General features: G+C 35.7%; 1 protein-coding gene across 1 annotated transcript; it reads left to right on the top strand.

The window, feature by feature from the left end:
* Positions 1 to 27,531, top strand: E (nonribosomal peptide synthetase ebony). Its single transcript, XM_076314757.1, has 13 exons — positions 1 to 1,603; positions 12,908 to 13,040; positions 13,267 to 13,542; positions 15,817 to 15,972; positions 17,108 to 17,334; positions 17,555 to 17,617; positions 18,941 to 19,151; positions 19,536 to 19,703; positions 22,501 to 22,697; positions 23,144 to 23,339; positions 23,874 to 24,231; positions 25,107 to 25,557; positions 26,712 to 27,531. Exons 2-13 carry the CDS (start codon positions 12,908 to 12,910, stop codon positions 26,850 to 26,852), a joined length of 2,577 nt encoding a protein of 858 aa, XP_076170872.1. The 5' UTR covers positions 1 to 1,603; the 3' UTR covers positions 26,853 to 27,531.
* Positions 27,532 to 27,692: the final 161 nt, after the last annotated feature.

Below are 27,692 nucleotides of genomic sequence, written 5' to 3'. Positions count from 1 at the left end.
TGACTAAACCGTAAGGTCATCGAATTGCGTTCCGAGGAACCGCGTTGTTCGTCCCCTTGGTTCGATTTGGTACACCTGATAGATCAATCGCGACAGATCCGTGGCATTCTGCGATCGAAACGTGGTATAGACGATTTTATCGAACGGTGGAATTAACGGAAATTCGTACCGTCTAAATTTCGAGAATCGAGTGTCGGGAAAAATTCAACGATCGAATGTATTTCGGATATTGATGTACATTATCGAAGAACGAAGATTGAAAATATTGGGTAATAAATATCACGAGCTACCGTAAGATCGAGACGATCGAAGGTATTGGGAAATAAAGATTCCAGGATACCGAAGTATTGGGAAATAGAGATTCCAAGGTGTTGGAAAATTAAAAATTCCAAGGCGCGGAGAAATAACAATTCCGTGGTATTGGAAAAATTGGAATTCCGAGGTATTGGAAAATTGATGTTCCATGTTATCGAGGAGATCGTAACTCCGTAGTGTCGAAAGTACGTGTGGATCGTGACAAATAGGAAGATACGGTGTATCGAAAAGTAAATATTCCAGTTTGTTGGAAAATAAAAAGAAGAATTCCAAGGTATTGGAAAGTTGAAATTCCAAGGTATTGGAAAAGTGAAATTTCAAGGTATTGGAAAAGTGAAATTCCAAGGTATTGGAAAATTGAAAATCCAAGATATTGGAAAATTGAAGTTCCAAGATATTGGAAAATTGAAACTCCAAGGTATTGGAAAATTGAAACTCCAAGGTATTGGAAAATTAAAACTTCAAGGTGTTGGAAAATAAAAATTCCAAAGTATTGGAAAATTGAAATCTTAAGGTATTGGAAAATAAAGATTCCAAGGTATTGGAAAATTGAAATCTCCAAGGTGTTAGAAAATAAAGATTCCAAGGTATTGGAAAATTGAAATCTCCAAGGTATTGGAAAATAAAGATTCCAAGGTATTGAAAGATTGAAACTCCAAAGTATTGGAAAATAAAGATTCCAAGATATTGGAAAATTGAAGTTCCAAGTTATCGAGAAGACAAAAATCGAGAAAATCGACCATAAGAATAGAAAGACGCAAAACGTCGGATAGTGAACGGTCCAGTCTGTCGGCGAATAAAATTTTTACAAAGTGGAAGAAAAATACCAAACTGTCGAGGAGTGAAGAATCTCGAAGTGCGAAAGAGGTTACTCGAGGATCGGTGAAATTCGAGGAAATCGAGGAGAACGATCGTGGAAGACGGTTGGACAAGATCGAAGAGGATCCGTGAAAAGTGAACGGAATCGACAGAAGGGATCGATGACGATTGATCGTGGATAACGAGGACAGGAGGAAAGTGCGACGTAAAGGAACGAGGTAAACGGGGAAGAATCACCGGAAAAGATTCCACGACGGGGAACCGAGAGTCAGTGTGTTCGCTGAAAACCGCGCGCGTTACAGTGAAAGCCGACAGCTGAGTTCGATAGTTCCGAACACGAAGTGCACGGTGACGTTCAAACGAAATCGTGGACCACTTCGTTTTATCGGGCACTTCGTTACCGCGTCAGGGAGCAGACCAGAAGGCGAAGATAAGCAGAACTTGGATCCGGTGAGAGAACGTTTCTGAGGTGAGTGAACGAGAATCGAACCTGGGCTACTTGGCACGCGACGAGCCACTGTTTTTCGTGTGATGTGCAACGATCGGTGATCGCGGAGATACCTTTGATAACGAATTTCGAGTAACGAATTTCGAGTAACGAATTTCGAGTAACGAATTTCGAGTAACGAATTTCGAGTAACGAATTTCGAGTAACGAGTTTCGAGTAACGAATTTCGAGTAACGAGTTTCCAGTAACGAATTTCGAGTAACGAATTTCGAGTAACGAGTTTCCAGTAACGAATTTCGAGTCACGAATTTCGAGTAATAAATTTCGAGTAACGAATTTCGAGTAACGATTTTGGAGTAATAAATTTCGAGTAACGAATTTCGAGTAACGAATTTCGAGTAACGAGTTTCGAGTAACGAATTTCGAGTAACGAATTTCGAGTAACGGATTTCGAGTAACGAATTTCGAGTAACAATTTTTGTTCGTTCGATGAGAATTGTAAAATGGGATTAATAGTTCGATAAAAATGGAGCTGTCAGGTACGTCGTTTTATTTTTTTCTAACAATGGTACTGTTTGATGAACATGTGCGAAGTTTTGTATAGTCGACTCGTTCGTATATTTACAATTGTTCAAAGTTTGAGTGTCGTAGTATTCTTTTTTACAATGGAAAAAACGACAAAATTTACCGAACAAATTATTACAATTGATCGTCGATGGAGTTGTATTTATAGAACGAATGATAATTTACACTCGAACGTGTATCGAGAATAAATTAGGGTAGGTTTGTCGTTTGTTCGTTAATAATTATGAAATTGTATTTATTGTCGAACGAATGAAAATTTATCCGAGCGTCGCGAACGAATCGGTGTAGGATGTGTTTGTTCGATAATTTATTTGGGAATGATATTTATCGTCGAATGAATAAATTATTGTAGGGTGTTTGGTATTAATTGGACAAAGAGATTGTATATCTACGAACGAATAAAAGTTTACTATACGTTCACGAAATTGTAAGATAATTTTCCAAGATATTGGAAAATTACACTCGAAGGTATTGGGAAATTGGAAATCTAAGATGTTGGAAAATTGAAATTCCAAGATATTGGAAAATCAATACTCCAAGGTATTGGAAAATCGAAATATTTTGTTTATTTACGAACAAATGAAAGTTTACTATACGTTCACGAAATTGTAAGATAATTTTCCAAGATATTGGAAAATTACACTCGAAGGTATTGGGAAATTGGAAATCTAAGATGTTGGAAAATTGAAATTCCAAGATATTGGAAAATCAATACTCCAAGGTATTGGAAAATCGAAATATTTTGTTTATTTACGAACAAATGAAAGTTTACTATACGTTCACGAAATTGTAAGATAATTTTCCAAGATATTGGAAAATTACACTCGAAGGTATTGGGAAATTGAAAATCTAAGATGTTGGAAAATTGAAATTCCAAGATATTGGAAAATCAATACTCCAAGGTATTGGAAAATCGAAATATTTTGTTTATTTACGAACAAATGAAAGTTTACTATACGTTCACGAAATTGTAAGATAATTTTCCAAGATATTGGAAAATTACACTCGAAGGTATTGGGAAATTGGAAATCTAAGATGTTGGAAAATTGAAATTCCAAGATATTGGAAAATCAATACTCCAAGGTATTGGAAAATCGAAATATTTTGTTTATTTACGAACAAATGAAAGTTTACTATACGTTCACGAAATTGTAAGATAATTTTCCAAGATATTGGAAAATTACACTCGAAGGTATTGGGAAATTGGAAATCTAAGATGTTGGAAAATTGAAATTCCAAGATATTGGAAAATCAATACTCCAAGGTATTGGAAAATCGAAATATTTTGTTTATTTACGTACAAATGAAAGTTTACTATACGTTCACGAAATTGTAAGATAATTTTCCAAGATATTGGAAAATTACACTCGAAGGTATTGGGAAATTGGAAATCTAAGATGTTGGAAAATTGAAATTCCAAGATATTGGAAAATCAATACTCCAAGGTATTGGAAAATCGAAATATTTTGTTTATTTACGAACAAATGAAAGTTTACTATACGTTCACGAAATTGTAAGATAATTTTCCAAGATATTGGAAAATTACACTCGAAGGTATTGGGAAATTGGAAATCTAAGATGTTGGAAAAGTGAAATTCCAAGATATTGGAAAATCAATACTCCAAGGTATTGGAAAATCGAAATATTTTGTATATTTACGAACGAATGAAAGTTTCTTTCGGATAATTATTATTAAATCGAACGAACGTCGGGGATAAGTCACCAATGGGTGTTTTTATACGTCATCCGTGATTCGAATTAAATTTCGCGCACGAGTGATGCGATCGAGTTCCATTTTACTCACGAGTCCGAGTGAATTTCAATATCCAAGAATTGGTAGAGTTTTTAACGCGTTCACAGTCCGCTGGCCTCGCGAATGGACCCGAGTTCGATAAATATCGCCCGTAAGATTCAACTGGAAGCTTTTCTAAGGCTAGAAAACATAGGTTATATCACGGGGCAATATTTATTGTCACGAAAGTCGATAAAATTTCCGCGCAATAAGAATGGTATTCGCGCTTACGTGTGCGGACTCTGAACGCGTTTAATAATCCCTATTTAGAAAAACATACACGACGTGAGGAAAATTTTTAAACGCATTGTTGTACATTCGCATAATTTACCGATTTCGAGTCACTTGTTTTCCAAAACCAGTCCCAAGGGGGAGGCTTGAAGTAAAATGAACTGTTCCGTCAAAGAGTATTGTTCGATTAATATGGCAAAGTCTATTTTTCGACTAATTTGCCAAAGTCTACTCTTCGACTAATTTAACAAAGACTATTACTCAATTAATTTATCAAAGTCCACTCTTTGACTAATTTATCAAAGTTCATTCTTCGACTAATTTATCAAAGTTCACTCTTTAATTAATTTCTCAAAGTCTACTCTTCGACTAATTTAACAAAGAGTATTATTCGACTAATTTATCAAAGTTCACTCTTCGACTGATTTATCAAAGTTCATTCTTCGACTAATTTATCAAAGTCCACTCTTTAATTAATTTATCAAAGTCTACTCTTCGACTAATTTAACAAAGAGTATTATTCGACTAATTTATCAAAGTCCACTTTTCAACTAATTTGTCAAAGTCTACTCTTCGACTAATTTAACAAACAGTATTATTCGATTAATTTGTCAAAGTCTACTCTTCGACTAATTTAACAAACAGTATTATTTGATTAATTTGTCAAAGTCTACTCTTCGATTAATTTATTCAAATCTACTCTTCAACTAATTTGTCAAAGTCTACTCTTCGACCAATTAAACTAAGAGTATTAATCGACTAATTTATCAAAGTCCACTCTTTGACTAATTTATCAAAGTTCATTCTTCGACTAATTTATCAAAGTCCACTCTTTAATTAATTTCTCAAAGTCTACTCTTCGACTAATTTAACAAAGAGTATTATTCGACTAATTTATCAATGTTCACTCTTCGACTGATTTATCAAAGTTCATTCTTCGACTAATTTATCAAAGTCCACTCTTTAATTAATTTATCAAAGTCTACTCTTCGACTAATTTAACAAAGAGTATTATTCGACTAATTTATCAAAGTTCACTTTTCAACTAATTTGTCAAAGTCTACTCTTCGACTAATTTAACAAACAGTATTATTCGATTAATTTGTCAAAGTCTACTCTTCGACTAATTTAACAAACAGTATTATTTGATTAATTTGTCAAAGTCTACTCTTCGATTAATTTATTCAAATCTACTCTTCAACTAAATTGTCAAAGTCTACTCTTCGACCAATTAAACTAAGAGTATTAATCGACTAATTTATCAAAGTCCACTCTTTGACTAATTTATCAAAGTTCATTCTTCGACTAATTTATCAAAGTCCACTCTTTAATTAATTTCTCAAAGTCTACTCTTCGACTAATTTAACAAAGAGTATTATTCGACTAATTTATCAAAGTTCACTCTTCGACTGATTTATCAAAGTTCATTCTTCGACTAATTTATCAAAGTCCACTCTTTAATTAATTTATCAAAGTCTACTCTTCGACTAATTTAACAAAGAGTATTATTCGACTAATTTATCAAAGTCCACTTTTCAACTAATTTGTCAAAGTCTACTCTTCGACTAATTTAACAAACAGTATTATTCGATTAATTTGTCAAAGTCTACTCTTCGACTAATTTAACAAACAGTATTATTCGATTAATTTGTCAAAGTCTACTCTTCGACTAATTTATTAAAATCTACTCTTCAACTAATTTGTCAAAGTCTACTCTTCGACCAATTAAACAAAGAGTATTATTCGACCAAATTTCTCAAAGTCTACTCTTCGACTGATTTGTCAAAAAGTACTACTAAAGTATTGTTCCTACAAAACCAACATTTCTGTGTTCTGGTAATAAAGAAGTAAGAATACTTTCTCGTATCTCATCGACACCTCGATGCATGGAGAATTCGTGAGGAATAATTTTTTTTTAAACCGCCAAGAAGGTCAAACGTATACGCGAAATGGTATTACTTTTTACGATAAATTAGGAGGAATGGGTTCGCGAAAGTGTAACGAGGAAATAAATTACGCGAATGCCTCGGGGGGTTAAATCATTCGAAGTCCTACGGATTTACTGCAAACTGACGTTCATGTTTCTATGAAAACGACGTTCGCCTGCTCTCATGCGATATGATACTAACTCGTTTTCATCGTCGTCGTCCGGTCAATCGCGCGGTTAATGAATAAAATTTCGAATCGCTGCGATCCGTTCGTGGAAAAACGTCGATGAGAAATCTGAAAATGTTCGATGGAAATGTTTATTTCACGCTTTTCAATAAGTTTATGTTCGTTTCACTTCCTGCACAATTCGTGGAAGCGTTTGACGCACTTGCTTTCACCTGCGTCACGCGGATAACAAAAAGAATGTGGAATATTTTCGAAATTTTTTCCTGTCGAACAACGAATAATAGATGTGGAATGCAAGCACAATAGAGAAACAAATTTTTGATCCACGAAATAATTCCACGACGCGATTGAAATTATACTTTTTGTTCGGTAACGGACAAAGAGTTATTCACGTTCGTTTGTTATTCAATATTTTTATCCGCGTAAGAATTTTTTCCCGTTTCTAGTGACAAAGAAGGCAAACATTTGTCTCGATAGCGGTTTTCCTGATACAATTCTTCTTAGCGGCTCTGACGTGTTCCTGTAAACTTTAAACCGCGAACGTGACAGCGAGTAATATGTAACGATCGATTCAGGAATAACTGTGAATTGAAGAATGAACGAAAGAAAATTGGGCTAGAATTTGGGGGAGAATTATTATCGACGAAAACTTGGGAGAAATGAATAAATATCGAACGATTGAATTTTTAGTAATCAACGAATGGTTGAATGGTTATTTTACTAAAAGTAGTATTGCAGTTGTTTTTACATGAAAGATGGTATAATAATTTAAAAATTTTCTCAATGATATAATAATTTTAAAATTTTCTCAAAGGTATAATAATTTAAAAATTTTTCCAATGGTATAATAATTTATAAGTTTTCTCGAAGATATTATAATTTAAAATTCTTTCCAATGGTATAATAATGTTTAAATTTTTTCAATGATATAATAATTTAAAAGTCTTTCCAATGGTACAATAATTTATAAGTTTTCTCAATGATATAATAATTTTATAATTTTCTAAAAGATATAATGATTTTATAGTTTTCTCAATGATACAATAATTTAAAACTTTTCTCAATGATTTTAAAGTTTCCTTAAAGATATAATAATTTAAAAGTTTTCTCAATAATCTTGAAATTTTCCCGAAGATATAATAATCTTGTAATTTTCTCGAAGATATAATAATTTAAAAGTTTTCTCAATGATATAATAATTTTATAATTTTCTAAAAGATAAAATAATTTTATAGTTTTCTCAATGATATAATAATTTAAAACTTTTCTCAATGATATAATAATTAAAAAGTTTTCTCAATGATATAATAATTTAGAAGTTTTCTCAATAATCTTAAAATTTTCTCGAAGATATAATAATTTAAAAGTTTTCTCAATGATACAATAATTTTTAATTTTTCTCAATGATATAACAATTTAAAAGTTTTCTCAATGACATAATAATTTAAAAGTTTTCTCAATGACATAATAATTTAAAAGTTTTCTTAATGGTATAATAATTTAAAAGTTTCCTCGATGAAAAAAAATTATCGAATAATTTTTCAATCGGTTATCGCTAAAACCCTTTCGGTTTGTCGCGTACGGAAGTTTGAACGCTTATGCACGTTCAATGCACCGTTCAACTGGACGCATACAGGGGTAAAACATTTTTCGTTCCTTTCGCTTTAACCTGCAATAATCGTTAGATCAATATATGCGCAAGGCACTCTCTACCACGTATGATTAACATTCCGATGAATTCGCCATAAATATTCCTACTCTCTGTCATAATATATTGAACGTAAATTTCATATGATAAATGGCGCAAAAATTGTAATAAATTTTCAAAATTTAATTCGGGTAATAAATCAGGTCGATAGCTTAGAATATTACGTTTTCCCGAGTATTGAAAGCCAAATTTCATAGAATCGAAAGAAACGATGATTCATAGATCGAACGCGCCGGATGCGGCGTGGGTCATCGATGACCCGTGACTGTTACCCAAGAAAGAACGTTTCGTTTTCGAATTCCACCAACGAATATCAAAGCAAGATAACCGGAGACAAAACGAAGCAGTGTGCGAACTATTTATACGTAAATTAAAAATTAAAAATTCTTATTAATTGTAACAATTTTTAAAAACGTTCCCAAGCAATTTTAAAGAGAATTGAATCTCGCGTAAAGAAGTGAAATAAACTTTTCTAATAAAATTTTCCAGACCTTCTCTAATAAGGAAACAGTAGAATAAAATAACATTACTCGTTCGATACTCAAACAAAACGCTTCGTTCGGTACGTGTTACGACATAACCTAGAATATTATTTTTATCGATTGCCGAAAATTGTTACAAAAAACGTATAAACGCAATCGTGCCGCTGAACACTTTCATCGAGCGGAACGTGAACTTTTCTTCGTTAACGATTGCATAGTCAATGTTATGTAAGTCCATTTGTATAATATTTCACGCTGCCAATTTCCGTTCGAACGTGTGGCCCCGCGGTCTCGTTTCGAATCGAAAGGCACGTTCTAAAAGATCTTTCACGATGAATTTTTCCCTTCCATTGTTTTCCTCGTACGACTAAACTTTCGTCGGGAACCTCAACGACATATACAGAGTGTAAGAAAGAAAAACGGCTCAGGGACTCGAAAGACAAGTTATTCACCGAACCGAGCGAAAAATACTTAATTAACACAATCTATTGGGCAATAAAATAATACTGTGCGTTAATTCACGGTAACGAAACACCGTGATTTCTATCGCTGCATAGTGATCAATTCGTGCAATTAATGTACCATGGAATGATAAACGAGTATTACATAGATGTAAAGATTAGTGAACAAAATGTTTGATTTAACATATGAGACGTAAAAAGAGTTAGGTTCGGTACTCGCAGGGCGCGGATTGTACTTATTGAAAACACAGGGTGTCCGAAAAGTCTTTGTCCAAAAGTTTTTTCACGCGTGAAATATAAATATTTACGATGTGTCAAAATCGTTCAAAAATAACACGTAACTGATTCGTCGACAATCGAAGGTGAATATTTTCCAGAGAAGAATTTCCTCGAAAATTTCACGAACGATGATTCAAATTTTCAACCGTGTCTAGATTTTTTTTTCTTCGTGAAAAAATGTACGTAGACACGCTTTGTGGTGAAATTTCTTTAAAATTATTTCTATTTTCCAAAAATGTTCAGAAACTTTCGAGACACTCCGTATTAATTTTATTAGAATATTTTGCACTCTTAACAAATTTTTATTAGAATATTTTGCACTCTCAACAAATTTTTATTAGAATATTTTGCACTCTTAACAAATTTTTATTAGAATATTTTGCACTCTTAACAAATTTTTATTAGAATATTTTGCACTCGACACTCGATGTTTGCAATTGTTCGAAAGTGTATTGAATTCTTTCCAGATCTGCGTACTTTCCAATTCTCTTTTTGACACCGTGTACGTAGAGTCAGGTACTCGTGAATAGTCGGTGCATTAACGGAGTGTGTTACATTAGAGAGGATCATATTTAACGGGGTTACCAAAGTTCACGATAGTCTCTGGTAACGTTGCACATGGAGAAAGTTTTCAAGGAGAACGTATTCTTCATCACAGCCCGTCTTTTACGATAATACTTTTCAGTGAAATCGTCCTCGAAAGGAGAAGAGGATCAGCGAACCTAATTCTTCAATTAGGTCAACTTTTCGTGACGATAGAAGTACCTGAAAGATTGTATCTAGAAGTGTCACGAGACCTAGATACGATACCTTCTAATACCTTTGTCACCTAATCTCAGATGAAGATAACAAGAGATTGCATTTAAATTCAATCTTGCATCAATTAGGTCAATTTTTTGTGATGATAGAAGTACCTGAAAGATTGTGTCTAGAAGTGTCACAAGACCTAGATACGATACCTTTTAATACCATTGTCAACTAATCTCAGATGAAGATAACAAGAGATTGCATCTGAATGCAATCTTGCATCTAATTGCATCGTCTTTAGATTCTATCAAGGAATTATCTTCTCGAAAAAAAGATTGTTTCTCCAATCGGTGAAGAACGAAGACATTGACAGCTGATAGCTGGAAGATTGTATTTAAAAATGCCATAAGTTCTTTCACACCATGTGTATTTTTAAACACAATCTTCCATCGTCTTTATCCCCTAGTCGTGGATGAAGATAAGGAGAGGTTGCATTTAAATAATTTTCTTCGGGATTCATCTTCTAGGAATACATTGTTTCTTCAGTCGTTAAAATGCTTTTCTATCGTTGATTCTATCGTTGGAAGAGAGTGTCTACAAGTGTCATAACTCAGAGCACGTGTCTTTTAGATACAATCGTTAAATACCTTTAACCGGTGGTTGTAGACGAAGAGAAGAGATTAGAGTGATCTTCCATGAACACGTTGTTTGTTCGTTTGGTAAAGGACGGAGACGTTAAGAACTGGTGTCTGAAAGATTGCATCTGGACGTGTCATAACTCCTTCTAGACCATGTGTCTTTTAGATACAAATCTAATATCTTCGCGTGCTAATGGCAGCGAACCTAACCGAGGAGAAACTTAAATCACCTGAAAGATTGTATCTGGATGTATATTTTGTACCAATTATAAGTATCTCGGTATCGCTATTTATTCGTCGAACATTCGTGAAACGAGCACTTAGTCACTTTTCTTATTGACTTATCCACCAAGGTTGTCAAATAACTGTCCTCGTAACATCCTTTATTGATATGATCGAAACGAACGAGTTCTCGATCTACCTGACTGTAAAGGTTGATTTTTCTTATTACGTTGCCTCGAAACTGGATCACCTTAGAGCGACTTTCTTTTTTTTTTTTTTTTGTTACACGAAGGATACACCCAGACTATCCCTACCTGCCAGATGATTTCATTGTTAACTCCCTTTGTTCGTGCATTGTGAAACCAGGTGAGTGGTGAGCCAGCACGATTTGGCTCGCTTTCGCGAGCACAGCTAGCAGATTGCGCTGCGACTGACGAAGCTGTTGCAAAATTTCAAAATCTTCCATTCTCGTGAACAATTCGTTTTTTTTTTTTCAGTCAAAAATTTTTCAAAACGAACAAACAACCGATCTTTCTCTTATGGATGTTATCGTGCGTTTATAAAGTGCCAAGTCCTTAGAAACACCTTGATCGTATGCAAAACTAGGGCAATTATGTAAAAGTAACATTATCGGTGATGCATCTACGTATGTAAGTATCATAAAGCGGGGAAAAACGTAGAATCATTTCAAGGATCGAGGCCTAGATGAAAAATCTTACGAGTCTGATTGTAGAAGTGTCACGAGACCTGGAAACAATATCTTCTAGTAACTTTGTCGGTATTAGGTACTTAATACCTAAGTACACGAATCTTTTCACTTCTGGTATTTCCGAATTTTGTTCATTTTAACGAACACCTTCGAATATTTATCATTTTGGAAAATACTTAAATCGTTTTCGAGCGCAAAATATACGAATGTTTGAAATTTCAATGAACGGTCGAATCTTTCCTATTTTGGTGAATTGTGAAATTTTAACTAAAATTTGAATGTTAAAATTTTATTTAACGTTCAATTTTAACAAACAGGGATCTTTTTAACTTCACCTGTAAATTATACCGAATATTTGAACGTTTAAATTTTACCAAATCACAAATCATATCAATTTTAATAAATACACTAATTTTTTAACTTCACTCCAAATTGTACCGAATATTTAAATTTTACCAAATTTCAAATCGTATCAATTTTAACAAATATTCAAATATTTTTAACTTAGAATCTAAATACCTGAATTTTTTAAATGACAATAAATATTCGAATTTTTTCAATTTAAATAAATACCCCTTTCTAATTTCAAGCCCAATTTCTACCAAATATTTGAATGTTAAAATTTCACAAAATACTCAATCGTACCATTTATAACAAACAACTAATTTTGTTAACTTCACTCCGAATACTACCTAACATTTAAATATTTAAAATTTGACCAAATCCCCAATAGTATCAACGTTAACAAACACTCAACTATTCTCCACCCAGAATCCAAATAATTGAATTTTCCAAATTACAATAAATCCTTTCAATGTTAACAAATACCCCATTCCAATTCCCAACTTCTATCAAACATTAAAGTATTCCAAATTTCACCAAATCCCCAATGGCACCAATTGGAAAAACTCCCCTAATCTCTTCAATCTGAACACGAAATTAATCGAAAAACAATAATCGAAAAAATTAACCGGAAGAAATCTCTAAATCTTCTCTCTGTTTAATTCCCCCTCGTTTGTCCCCTCGACTCTACCAAGGTAGAACAGACTCAAAATCTCCCTCTGGATCACAATCCACTAATTGTGTTAAACGTACAAAAAATTAGCTCGTCGATGGTGAGCATTCAATGTCCCGCGTACGATTTGCCACTTGGGATTCGAAAGCGGTTAATAAATCACGAAACGGTTCTAGGCGTTGCACCAGCATCGATCTCAGCTGGACAAATCCGTTTCGATCGATTGATTAATCCGTCTCTGTCGATACTACGTAAACGATCGAAACCCCACGATATCAATTTTCTAGCTGCCGAAAGATTAATTCCATCTAGGTTAAAGAAAAGAAATTTCTGACCCACAGATGGGCACCATACTGCAACAGTCGGTCTTAAAAGGCCGGCAGACCGACGATATCAAGGAGAAGGATTTGCTTCATAAATTATTCAAAGAGACGGCGGCAAATTATTCCAGTCATCTGGCGATCTACTACGAAGGTACGTGCGCCATTGGCGTGTCACTAAAGGGGTACAGTGGGGGATAGACGTGATCGGTGTCGAGAGAGAGAAAAAAAAAGACCATTCCGAAAGAAAGAAAAACATTGGTAAAAACGCGTTGGAAAATCAATCGACGTGCTTGATTTTGTCGTGTTATTTTATCATTTTGTTATAAAACACCACGAGGTGTATTCTTTTCACGAAATTTGGTGTTTCACCGATGCAGACGACAATGGCGCGGAGCACACGTTCACCTACGAGGAGCTCGATCAGCTGACGGACAAGATGGCCCGGACCCTACGTAAGTGCGAGAAACCGGAAAACGCGTCACGATCGTTGGTGGCGGTTTGCATGAAATCGTCACATCGACTACCGGCGGTTCTGTTGGCGGTTATCAAAGCTGGAATGGCGTATCTCCCACTGGACGCGGAATTCCCCATGTCCAGGGTGAAACACGTTCTCCAAGAGGCGAGACCTTTCATGGTGCTGATAGAGGAAGAAGGTAAACGACTTTCCATTCCTTTCGTTTCCTTTTTCTTTTTAATTTTTCCCGTGGATTGCATTTCGATGATTTATGAACCGGTCGGGGTGTCCTTTTAACGATGAACACGTACGAATGATTGCTGGTGGATCAAAGAGGGAGGAGGATTCGTTTGGCGGGAAATTCTTTTTTTTTAGAACATTTTCCCTGTTCGATGATCTTTTAACGTAGCTGATACCACTGCAGCAGTGTCACTAAGCTAGGTACTGGGATCTGTAGGTTAGAAGAGGTTTCTGGTAAGTAGGTGTCGAGATTGATTTTTAATAATCGTTTGCTTGCAAATGTATGAAAAATTGAACGAAGAATCACGCGAGGAGGAGAGTTTAGCTAACCCCTTTGTTTGATTTGAACGCAGTTGTTGAAAGGTTGGGTACGTAGTCACGATCGATGATGTTGGTGCTGCTTTTGGCTTCCAAAAGTTGGAAAATGGCGACAGAGTGTCCTGTGTGGCCGATTGTTTTCATACGGTTGGGGATTGTTGACAGGGGTATACTGGGTGTTTTCATTGGACAAAGGAGTCTTCGACGTGGAAAGCTTGGTCTTTTTGTTTCGCAAAAGTGGAAAGCTGTCGAGGTGACACTGTGTCCTTTTGCGTCTCAAAGGTGGAACACAACCTCGATATCTCTATGCAAAACTCGTTTCCTCGAGTGTGTTGATAAGAAACGATTAGTAATAAATCCAACGATTCCTGTTTGGGACGAAAACAGAATGATGGCGAGACACTGACGTGTACGTAAGAGGTAGTGGGGGTAAATAACAGGAGTAGTGGGAGTAACCAGTGTGCCATAGGTAGTGGAGAAGGTGGTGGGGGTAGACAACGAACCACAGACGGTCAACCGTAAAGAGTGGGGGTGTAGTGTGCAACTGGAGGTCTCATTGGATTGGTTACCTCGATAATTATACGAGTCTCCATACTTGGACTTCAAGCTCGTTTCTTGCAACTGTCGAGGTCCTTCTTTGAGAAGTATAGCTTTCGACGTGGCTCTGTGTCTTTTTAGTCAAAAAATTGAAAATTATTGTACATTGTACTCCTTTTGTTTATAAATGTTACAAGTCGCGGTATCAAAGTACTTCGATTGTACTCTGTCGTCTCGAAAAAATACAATAAAATTTCCTACGATGGTGCATGCAATGTGACGAGTTGGTTTCGCGAGTCCCGAGAACATACTACTCGATAGAATTAGGAAATTTATTCCGGAGACTTCAACGCTGGGTAAAGCGTCCAATACTGTACAAGTTCCAACGCTGTGAATTATAGTCGTTCGATAAAAATATTACTATCATAAATTAAATACATAATAATTCCATCGTTCCTCTTACTCAGTGTATAGTTTTCATTTTTTTTAGTTTTGATTATATTTAACAGTATATTCAAGGAAAGTGATGATTCGTTATATGCTCGTTCGCAGACCCTTCATCATACCTCAGATTTAATGTTATAAATTAAATATTTATATAAAATTATGAATTTTTCTTACTCGAACGATAAAATAAAGTAGCTGAGAATTAATTTCCATAATTATATATACTTTTTTTTATCATATTTAACAGTATATTTAAAAAAAGTGATTCTTCGTTATATGCTCGCTTACAGTCCCTTAACCATACCTTAGATTCAACTTGAAAAATCGAACGTCTACATAAAATTATGAAAATTAATCCCCACCTACTTTCTTTTATTGTTAATAAAAGGGAGTAAGAAAAATTCATTGTATTTTTTTCTTTATTATATTTAACAATAGATTTAAAGGAAGTGATGCTTCGTTAAATGCTCATAGACTGTTGACCGTATCTCGGGTATACTTCTCTGAACGAAACGAGCATATCTCTCTCTAATAATAAAAAAAGACAGACGGGAATTAATTTCGATGATTGATAGAACAACTCGTATACATTCGACACCGCACGAAAGTAGCTCACCTTTACGCTTGGCGTGTCAAAGCGATTCCTCTTCGTCGCGGTAAACGGAAGAACCTTGGCGTCTATGGAAATCACGTTGATTTAAGGTCGTAGCAGATAATCGCTTTTTTCAGCGCACGGTTTTCCAGGAACAACTTTCTGAGTCCATGTCCTGAGACCAACGCTACTTAATTAACAACCGTTACACTTGTAAATCCGATGTACTAGACCGTTCAAAATTCTTCGACTAGGAATTAGAAAACGGCCGATTTCCTCGTGTGGCAAGCGGACACATGTCCTTACGGTACCACGAACGTTCTAATTTAAATCTTGCAGCGGATTCGTCGATCTACAATGGCACGATCGCGATCACGTACGATCAGCTGGTGGACCAAAGTCACTGCGAGGAAACCGACGACTCGGAGCTCGAACAGGATCCCAAACAACTCGCGATCGTTCTCTACACTTCCGGTAGCACGGGCACACCGAAAGGTATTTATATTTCTTCTTGTTTCTTAAATCGTACTTCATTCTCGGAGTGGATTTATTTAAAATGGTGGACCCCTTAAACGGAAATAGTTAAGTATTCTTTGAAGGAGAAGAATAAATTTAAAATTGATGAAAAAGAATATATTTAAATATTCTAGAAATATTTAAAGAATATTCGTTAAAATGAAATTTCTTCTTGTTTCTTAAATCGTACTTGTTTCTCGGAGTGGATTGTTTAAAATGGTGGACCCTTTAAACGGAAATAGTCAAGTATTCTTCGAAGGAGAAGTTAAAATTGATAAATTTAAAAAAAAATCAATAACGAGATAAATTTAAAATTGATGAAAAAGTATATATTTAAATATTCTAGAAATATTTAAAGAATATTCATTAAAATGAAATTTCTTCTTGTTTCTTAAATCGTACTTAATTCTTGGAGTGGATTTATTTAAAATGGTGGACCCTTTAAACGGAAATAGTCAAGTATTCTTTGAAGGAGAAGAATAAATTTAAAATTGATGGAAAAGAATATATTTAAATATTCTAGAAATATTTAAAGAATATTCATTAAAATGAAATTTCTTCTTGTTTCTCAAATCGTACTTAATTCTTGGAGTGGATTTATTTAAAATGCTGGACCCTTTAAACGGAAATAGTTAAATATTCTTTGAGAGAAGAATAAACTTAAAATTGATGAAACAGGATAAATTTAAATAATCTAGAATATTTCTAGAATATTTAACTACTTCCGTTTAAATAATCCACGTCGTTTATTCTTTGAGAAAATCTTCGAGAAAAGTTGCATCGTTAAAAGGGTGAATTGTTATTTTTCCAAGGTTATTTTTTTACGAGAACTTTTAAAACGAAGATCAATATTTTTTCATACAATACTTTATTCGAAAGTCGGTGCAATTTTATCCTGAAAAGTTCTCACGTAAAACTGTAATAGTAAATAACAAAAAAATTTACACAAATGTTCCAATTTAAATGATCCACCTTCTCAGCACTGCACTTATCTTTCTAACGTGAAAATGACGAACTCTTTCGGACACATCGTAATAAAATTTGAACAAGTACAGTTTAGCAGAGAAACGAAGAAGAAGATATTGGAATAATTATTGATTTTTGTTATTCAAAGGTGTGCTCTTACCGCACGCAACAGTGTTAAACCGTCTACAATGGCAATGGTACGAGTTACCTTACGCAACGAATGAGAAACACTGCGTTTTCAAAACGTCCCTGACCTTCGTTGACAGTGTCTCCGAGATTTGGGGACCTCTTCTACAAGGTCGTACCTTGGTGGTTATCCCCAAACACGTGACAAGGGACCCAGAGAGATTCGTGAGCGTATTGGACAAGCACAAGGTTAGGTACTTATTGTGATACAATAATTCTGGCTTTCGCAAGATATTGAACAATGCTTGTGACACGACAATTCTCAATTGTTCAGTGACATTGAATTTTTTCACTCAACTTTCCTCCGTTAATGTTAAACGAAATTTGTGTATTCGTATTGTTCCACAATTGGACACTTTTCGACTGCTTTTCGAGCTGTGCACGCATAAATGTTTCGTCATGGTTTCAGATTCAACGATTGGTATTGGTGCCGTCCTTATTACACTCCATGCTCATGTACTTGAGCCTACGGGTAAGTAGCACGTCTATGGCACTTGTTACACCCATTGCAATATGTAAATAGCTCTACGCAGACCTGTACCAATCCTTAAGGCACATTAGAGGTGTAGCAAATGTCTATTTCGTTCGTTTCATGGTTAACGCTGTTTACGACGTGTTTATTAACGCTGTTGAATAATATGAAAAAATTAATATTATAATACGGGAGTGTAAAAGATCGACTGAGAACTACCAAAAGTATAAAAAATCTACTAAAATTTACCAAAAGTATGAAAGACCTACTGAGATTTACCAAAAGTAAAAAGTATTTGCTAACATCTACCAAAAGTTTAAAAAGATCTACTAACATCTACTGAAAGTTTAAAAAGACCTACTAAGATCTATTGAAAGTTTAAAAAGATCTACTAAAAGTTTTAAAGAATCTACTAACATCTACTAAAAGTTTAAAAAGACCTACTAAGATCTACTAAAAGTTTAAAAAGACCTACTAAGATCTACTGAAAGTTTAAAAAGATCTGCTAAAAGTTTAAAAAGATCTACTGACATCTACCAAAAGTTTAAAAACACCTATTAACATCTACTAAAAATTTAAAAAGATCTACTAGCATCTACTAAAAGTTTAGAAAGACCTACTAAGATTTACTAAAAATTTAAAAATATCTACTAACATCTACTAAAAGTTTAAAAAGACCTACTAGGATTTACTAAAAATTTAAAAAGACCTACTAAGATCTACTGAAAGTTTAAAAATATCTACTAACATCTACTAAAAATTTAAAAAGATCTACTAACATCTACTAAAAGCTTAGAAAGACCTACTAACATCTACTAAAAGTTTAAAAAGACCTAGTAAGATCTACTAAAAATTTTAAAAGACCTACTAGGATCTACTAAAAATTTAAAAACACCTACCAAGATCTACTGAAAGTTTAAAAAAATCTACTAACATCTACCAAAAATTTAAAAAGACTTACTAAGATCTACTAAAAGTTTTAAAAACCTACCAACTACTACTAAAAGTTTAAAAAGATCTACTAAGATCTACTAAAAATTTAAAAATACTTACCGATACGACTACGAAACCCATTGCTACTTTTTCCATCGTGGACCCACAACGACCAGATAGGCTCAACGAACGTCTGAATACAGATCCGCTTACACGATAATAAATCTCGACAACTCCTCGTTTTAATATTTAAATTAGACACGCAGATTACGAACCGGCCGTCTTAATTAACACCTAAGACTGTACTTTAAACGCCTCCTTATACCAACGACTATCCAATTTCACTGTCAATCATATTGAAATTCAATTTAATCTCTCGTCACGTTTCAGGACAAGGACGACGTACTACGTTCACTGAAACTCTGGATATGCTCCGGTGAAACGCTACCAATCTCGTTGGCCGATCAGTTTTTTGCCACTTTCCGCGATAACGACAAGATCCTGGCCAATTTCTATGGAAGCACGGAAATCATGGGGGACGTCACATACCATCTGTTGAGCAACAGGAGTCAACTGCAGTCGGCTGAAAAAGTTCCTATAGGTATATCGAGTCTGGTGGTAGAAAATTATTTATAGTCAAGAAATAAATTTTAGAGACAATTAGAGACTCCAAGAACTCCTTATTTACTGATCTTTAATTTAACTGTACGGTCGAAACGTGGGAGAAAAATTAGTTTCGTTTTAGAAAAAACAATATGGTTTGTATAAATACAAAAATTTGTAATAGTTTGATATTTTTACAAATTTCTTTTCAACAGAGAATTTTTTATGCATTTTTGCTCTGTTCGGTTTTGAATACGTTGCACTTGAAATTTTAGAATGGAATAGAGATGTATGTCTAGATACGTCACTGGGTGCAAGTTTCTAATGGTGAATAAAAATTTGCAACGCTTCGCACAAATTTGTAACGCTGATCTGATCGCAGGGAAACCATTGGACAACTGTATTGTCTACATCGTGAACAAAGAAATGCGATTGGTCCCTCAAGGGGACGTTGGTGAACTGATAGTGGCTGGAAGAAATTTGGCAGCAGGGTATATTCGTGACAATGACTCCCGCAAGTTCCTGAACAACCCCCATGCCATCGATCCAGGTACGATTGTTGCCCATGAACGATCACCGAGAATTATCAAAGAAAAAAATGGAAATTCCCACGGGACCGGTTTGACACTTTCCTGTTACGCTCATGGGGCGTATTCTTCGTTGACGTCACACTTTTTCGTAACTTCTACGATTTCAATATTTCAATATTGGTCACATAAATAGCAATAGTGACAACCATAATCTATACAGTGATTCCCACATTCGAGCGACAATTTCTACACCGAATTCAAGAAATAAAATCATCCCCCTTGTGTTCACTAATTATTGATAATTTTTCTATTCTTCGTTCAATTTTCACGACAGTACCACCAACAGATCGGTGAGAATCTCCCCGTGAAAACGAGTCCAAACACGACCACATTCGGATTATTTTTAATTGTACTCGAAAAAAATTTTTTTTTCAAATTCGAATAATATGAAATTAAAAATGGTCCGAATGTGGTCGTGTTTGTACTCATTTTCATCGGGGAAACATCGCGAATACTTTGGTAATACTTTCGCAGAGATACAACGAAAAAGAGAATATTTTTTTATATGTAATGCGAGGCTCGGTCGCTGTTGCTCTCTCTCGCTCGCTCTCGTTGATCCCTTGGTGCCCTATCGGAATTGAACCTTACTTAACCGGGGTAGAACTTTTAATACGTTCCAATCGTACCACCTCGATAAATGTTAGTCGCTGCACCTAAAATACATATTTTAAGTTTCGATCGTAAACATTTAAAAAAAACTATCGAGTATCTGCTCTTATGGTAGAGCAGGTACTCTAATTTTGGTAAACGGAATGACCAAATCTACCAATGCGCAAAGTTTTGACCAAATCCGTGACTCGGAACTCTTGCACTCTCCTTGCGATACTCAACCTCGGATAAAGATCGTTATAGTACCCAACCGCTTCGGTTTCCTCCGTTCGACGATGCAAATCCACCTTAAGGCCTAAAATATCTCGTACACAAATCCTATGTATATTTAGAGTGTTTCCGTTCGTGACTATTGCTAATTTACCGCAAAGTACGAGTTTTTACGGTAATTGAACAGTAGCGGACCCGATTCACGATCAATTAACGAGGCAGTAACGCGGTTCGTACGTCGTATAAAGGATGTTCTCGGTCACTCGGTTTCGTGCAATTCGTCTCCTTCGCTTCGAAGTCGTTCCTCGTAAGGATACCCTCCAGTTAGCGACGGAAATGTTCACTTCGCTCGACGTCACGTAGCTACGGGCTCACTGTTCATCAAGGACAGTGAGTCCTTAGCGCGTCGCGAACTCGTTACCTTTTTGCATTTGCGCGAGAGGAAGTTTCGAAAACGGATCGACAAGCGTACATAGTGTATGTATCCTAGCACGTGGCATGATTTAACGCGTCGACGCATTTTTTTTTCTCTCTCTCTTCTCTTGGCCACCACATTACACGCATAATCTCGTTAAGAATGTAACACTCGAAAGCGACCTTACTCCGTGCGAGAACGATTCACGCGTAACCGTGGAAATCCTGCGTTTTTTCCATTTGTACGAGCCACGCGTATCATTAACGAGGACGAGACTACGAGTGTCGTCGTACGACCGAAAAATCGAGATTTTTGTTCGTCGTTTGTTGCTCGATGCTTTTAACGATTATTTACCATCTCACGCTCGACTGGAAACGACTTCCGCATTTCCAGTAATTGCTATCCACCGTGCATCTTAACTTTGATCGCGAGGATTATTTTTACAACTTATTTCTAATGTCATTGACTCGTTACTCAACTATTATATTGTTGTTGTACTCTGGCACTGACTTGTCCCTGCATTTTGTTGCACCTACACTAGGTTATTTTCACGATACAGTGGTGCCACGATGTCAACGAAGCTGAAAGAATAAATAAGAAAAGTAAGCGAAATGGATAGAGTGCATCGAGCAAACGACACTCAAAGAAATATCGCGATTAGAAGAGATTACCATGCGACAAAGGAAATTTCACTTTCTGAAATTTTCATTTTATTTTGATGAAAATAGTACCAGTGGATTGCTGAGATTTCTCCGACTAAAATGAGTACAAACACGGCATGAATCGGACCAGTTTCATTAGTGCATAATTAATTTACCACCTGCATCGAGTATATTATGCACTAATGAAACTGGTCCGATTCATGTCGTGTTTGTACTCATTTTAATCGGAAAAATCTCAACGATCCATTGGTACTATTTTCATCGAGATAAAATAAAAATTTGAAAGTGTAAAATTTTTTTTCGCGCGATAATTTTCTTTAACCACGATATTTCTTTCAAGTACCGAGTCTTGATCACCGCTGCGCGAGATACTGTGTCCAATTCATTCTAATCTACATCACGTGTTCTCAGAACGTTTCTCTTTTCCTTGGCAATTCTATATGTCCTTTTCAGTTCTCCTCCACAATATCTCCCCTTATTCATCTCTGATCCCGATCTAAGAACAACGATCCTCGCTGTCGTTTTTTCCTCTTCTCTCGTTATCACGTTCTTATATCACCTGTCGTAGACCGATCCCCTTACACTGCACATTCGTCCCCGTCTTTACTACCGAGTAGCTGGAGAGAATGCCTCTGCAAAGGTTATTTCACTATTGATCAGGATTTCATATGGCACGAGATAACGACCAATAGCATTACTATAGTAAAAACGCAATTTACGGACGACAAAATGAATTTCATCGCTCAGGAGCATTCTCTACAGCTCCTTGCTGTACTACCATTTCCATACTTCTTAGGTCCTACACGATATTCACCAATGGTCTATACGCAGCGACTAATGTTCTAACAATTTGTTGTACAGAGTATTCGAGGATTTTTCGCACCGGAGACTACGCCAGAATAGCGAAAGGGGTTGTCATTTACGAGGGACGCGTGGATTCACAGATAAAAGTCCGTGGGCATCGTGTAGATCTCACGGAAGTGGAGAAAGCTGTCTCCAGAGCACCGGGTGTCGACAAAGTGGTCGTTCTCTGTTACAAGCCGGGGGAATTGTCTCAGGTATGAATGCATTACCCGGATACAGTAAATTCTCGTTGCATGATCGCCACTCGGGACCGTGGGGAGGCTTACAACGTGTACGACGCGAGCAATAAAAGGACAGAGCGAACGAGATAGAATGAACGATGGTCAGAGAAAAGGACAGCGTGCGAGAAAGAGTGAAAACGAATAAAGAACATGGAAGAGCGAATCCGAGAGAATGAGAACGAACGGATATATATCATAGATTTTTCGTTTAAGATCAGGAATCGTACAACGATTACAATAACAATGAAAATTTACTGTACACGTTCCCGTATAATTTATAAAGTATGTAGAGCTTCCTTCGTGTACACGAACACTGTTAATGTACGCTGAATTATTTTTCACAAATTATTAACGAGATTCATAGATTTCGTTGTAAACTTTGAGAAGCCATTAAACAGTGTACACTGTACTTTTTTCAGGCATTAATCGCCTTCACGACCACGGCAAACGGTTTATCCACTTCTGCCGAGAACATCGAAACGTATCTTCGAGGTACTTTGCCCTTGTATATGTTGCCACGGATCATCATCGTGGATAATATACCGCTCTTAACAAACGGGAAGACAGATCGACAGGCCCTCTTAAAGCAGTACGAGCACTCCAACATCGACAATGGTACGTTACCGACGTAGACTGTAATAGAGAATATTTCTTTTATTATAATTATGACATTTCACTTGATTCTATTGAGTTGTTCGGAAAGTCATTTTGTTTTTTTTTGTTTTTTTTTTTGGTGAAAATGAATCACGATTTTGTTTAGAGTGTATAAAAATTTATGCACATTTATATTATATTATAAACATTTATACACTCTAAAAAAATCACGTTTCATTTTCATCAAAAAAAGAAAACGAAATGACTTTCCGAACAACCCAATATATATTTTTTAAAAATTCTAGAGATTTTCAACCTTAAACGTTCATTTTCGTACATGCGTATTCGCGATATATTCACTTACATGCTTGTTTCGAATTAATAAAGAAAAAAAACATCCGAAGATCGTTCGAGAAAAATTGTTGTATTTACAGTACCTGTGAATAAAAATAAATAATTAATCGTTCCACAATAATTATCGGTGGTACTTGGTATTCAAAAAATTATATTTGTTCTTAATATTGTTTGTCCCACCGTACCATAACTCACCTCTAGAAAGTGACGAGTGCATGAATTGCGATTACACTGGCGTGCCGGAAGAGGACCTTAAAAAAGCGAGAGTCCTGTTCCCCACTGTGGCGTCTGTGATAGGCCAGGGTGGGCGTGCAAACGTCACGCTTGATGCAAATTTCTACGAGCTAGGCGGGAACTCCTTGAACTCGATCTACACCGTAACGAAGCTGCGAGATCAAGGTTACGAGATAGGCATCACGGAATTCATCACGGCGAAGAATCTAGCCGAGGTGCTCAATCGTATGAGGATCAGCACGGACGAGGCGCCATCTGAGAACAATCTAAACGAGGAGCACCTCTTCGAAATGCTAAACGACACCCACAAAGAAGATACGATCGAGTACGTACAATTGGCTAGTTTAACCTTCGAGTAAGAGATCGAGAACTGTCATGAAATTTGAACGACGTATATTTTCGTTATGCATTTTCTCTTAAATGACAGCTTAAAGGGCCCAGTTCGTATTAGTCGAGAAAGTAAATTTTCAATATAACAGAAATACAATCTAAAAACAGTAATTTGACCGGAATTACGCCACTAGTGTAGTGAAACAATTTTTATTCGTAAAAAGGATTAAAAAAGCTATTAAATTGATGAAAAACCTTGATTACAGAAATTGAATCCAGTTTGTCTTATTCATAATTCTTTTGTACGTCCATGACACCTAAGTCAGATAAATAAGATCGACGCACTGTGCAAGGAATTACTCTTTTGTTTTAACAATTCCACCTTGTATCTTACGTTAAGATATTTGAAGCAATACATTGAATTGACTTTAAGTATCGCAAAGAATCAAATTTGAATTTTAAAGTGGAAACATTCCATTATTCCATCAGATTAATATCAATAATTTGTATCGATTTCAAATATGTACTGACGTACTTTGTTTAAAAATTGATCTCTCTTATAGGGTTATGTTCGAAAATACAGCTTTATAGATCACGCGGAAACAAACGACTGTCAGGATACGAAATCGATAAATATTAACTCATCGCATCGCTATCAGATGGCAGAACCGTACAGAGACAAACAATGCATTTCCTTCTATAAAAAGTAAAAGTTACCTGTATTACCCGCTGACCAGAATCACTCTAGTCTCTCCTAGTTGGCACTGCAATGTGCGTGGCTGTTCGATACAGATTGTTTATTTTATTAATCGAATTAAGGAAAATATTTTAAACGGCCGATAAAGCGAACGAAATTGTTTCATTTCGCAGAATTATCACTGAGAGTTTCTACAGCAAAGCGGATCTAGAACAATGGTTGATGCCAGGCATAGAGAAGGAAGACTACCACCTGATGATGGAAATTTTATGGGAGCCATTGGTCGAAAAAAACTTGAGCTTTGTAGTGAAATCGTCGCTGGATGGCAGAACGATCGGTGTGGGCCTAAACTTCGATCTCTGGGACGAACCTGAGCTGATACTCGACTCGAAGTTAACGATCGTCTTCGACTTCTTGGAATACTTGGAGGCGCCGATCCGTGAACGAAAACTGCCCAAGGGAAAAGGCCAGATTATCCACAATTTCATGATGAGCACCAGCAGCGATTTAAACCCGGCCGAAAATGTATTCGTGATGAAAGAGATGGAGGAGTATTGTTTGCAGTTGGCCAAGAGAAAAGAGTACGCTGGAATTTTCACCACGAACACCAGCCCGCTTACGCAGGTAGCGATTATAATTTTTATATTCTTCATTCCATCTTCATGGTAACGTTGTTAACGAATTGGCGAGATTCTCCCGACAAAAATGAGCACAAACACGACATCGTTCGGATTACTTTTAATTACGAGTGAAACAATTTTTCAAAAATTGTTTGCGTAACGAGTAATCGAAAAATAGTCCAAATGGGGTCGTATTTGGACTCATTATCATCGAGAGAACTCCGTCAATCTGTTGGCAACACTCTCGTAAATATATAATAAAAAAATATGGGAATTGTTATTTTATCGACACAACGATACGATTTTATTAACACGTGTCTGCCTCTATCTCGATGCATCCCATTCATTTTCCCTGCTCGAGTATATACGCGAGGCTGGGTATCGGTTTGAAATCAAAATCGTTACTCACCCCGCTTTCAGGCGTACCGACGATTTTGGTTTTGTCACTCGAAGGCGGACATTTACTTAAGTCGTTGAAGGTTACCAAGGAATTGCTGTTTAAGTACTCTAACACTTTGACTATGATTTGCCAAGTGTCTCTAACCGATTTTGAAACCCAAACGTCACGTTACACTATACCAAGATTCATTCAATCGCGCAGCACAAATTACAATCATCATCGATTTTTTTTAACTTTCACTACGCCCGTACCGAAGGTTCAGTTAATTTTGCAATTCCAAGATCTCGCCACCTTGCACTGTGGAATCTCTTTTAACGAGGTCGTTCTTTTAAAGAGGTCGACCTCGCCGGATTAAACGTGAAAAGTAGATAACTCGAGGAACAACGTTCGACCGTTACCGCTTTGCTTATTGTTAGTATTATGGCGGACACCTTCGAGCTCTCCAACCCGTTCCCAGTATTATCTGACACAAAGTTCTTAAGTAAAGCGTCGAACGTTGCTGCTGGAAGCAATCTAACTTCGGAATCGTCTTTGAAATTCTCAGTCGTGGAAGTTGCTAAAAGCACTAATCCTCTCCCCCCCCCCCCCCCCTGCATTTATTTCTCTCAATATTTAATTATAATCCTAAAAGAAAGTATTTGTAACCTCTCGTCGCAAGACTGGGTAAATTTATATTATAATTTAATAAATTTTATCGCGTTCGATTTTTAATTTAAAAATGAAATTTGTTTTCATACATTATCGATTATATGTTGCAGCAACTTGGAATGGACGTGTTTGGATACGAAACGATGCTAATTTACCAAGTGAACAAATACGATGCCCCTGATGGTACGAAACCCTTTGGAAAAGCACCGGACAGTCAACTGGCAATTTGCTCGTTAAAAATGATCAAGTAATGCCCTCTGAAGTGAAGCGGAAGTATTAGTCATTTGCGTCGCGCGATTTGTCACGATCTTTCATAAACGTAAAAATATCGCATATATTAAACGTGCATGCGAACGCACGGGTAGAAACGATATCGAATATTAATTTATTATAACAAAGCATTGTCATGGTATCGCGTAGTATGCACATTTTCGTACAAGTTAATCGTATCCCGCGTACAATTGTTTGGCATTGCGGTACCATAGTTATCATCGTTAGTAATTTGTATGTATATGCATTACCGTACCGCGTTACGTTGACGTAATTAAGGAAAATTGTAAATATTTTTGTACATAGAAATCGTATGTGATAAACAATTATTTCTTTTATTCTCAATTTAGTCAAGACTGTTTAAACTCTTCCGTTGAGTTTCTTGTACAAAATTTTGAAATTGCTATATATATATATATGTATATATACAAATACAACAGAAAAATTTAAACCGATAAGAACAGACGAAAGTCGTTGGCATCGCGCTATTGAAAAATATAAAAAATATGAATTAATAGATTACATAAGTTATAATATGGACAAACTAGGGAAATTATTAAATAAATTAATAAAGCAAATTCATATACCTTTCGGTGCACTGTTTTTAACCGTAATTAGTGTTCTAAACGTTAACTTGCTGCACATTTTAAATAAACTATATTGTAAAAAAACATATGTGGTTCTTTTCACACTTTAAACGATATGAACACTACATGAATTTAAATATATCTAGTATAAAAGATATATATCTGTTCCATTTTTCGGGAAAGTTCGGGATATTGATAGATTAATTAAAACTGCAAAATATGTACATACATATG

Source organism: Ptiloglossa arizonensis, chromosome 6 (genome assembly GCF_051014685.1).
Source record: "Ptiloglossa arizonensis isolate GNS036 chromosome 6, iyPtiAriz1_principal, whole genome shotgun sequence".
Taxonomy (NCBI): Eukaryota; Metazoa; Arthropoda; class Insecta; order Hymenoptera; family Colletidae; genus Ptiloglossa; species Ptiloglossa arizonensis.
This window is presented reverse-complemented; position numbering and strand designations above follow the sequence as displayed.

What these genes read in the sequence shown, in the direction of transcription:
- E (XM_076314757.1), top strand. Translation starts at nt 12,908, where the DNA reads ATGGGCACCATACTGCAACAGTCGGTCTTAAAAGGCCGGCAGACCGAC. An exon ending in TCTGGCGATCTACTACGAAG is followed by an intron (nt 13,041 to 13,266) that starts GTACGTGCGCCA and finishes TCACCGATGCAG; the next exon opens with ACGACAATGGCGCGGAGCAC. An exon ending in GGCTGAAAAAGTTCCTATAG is followed by an intron (nt 19,152 to 19,535) that starts GTATATCGAGTC and finishes ATCTGATCGCAG; the next exon opens with GGAAACCATTGGACAACTGT.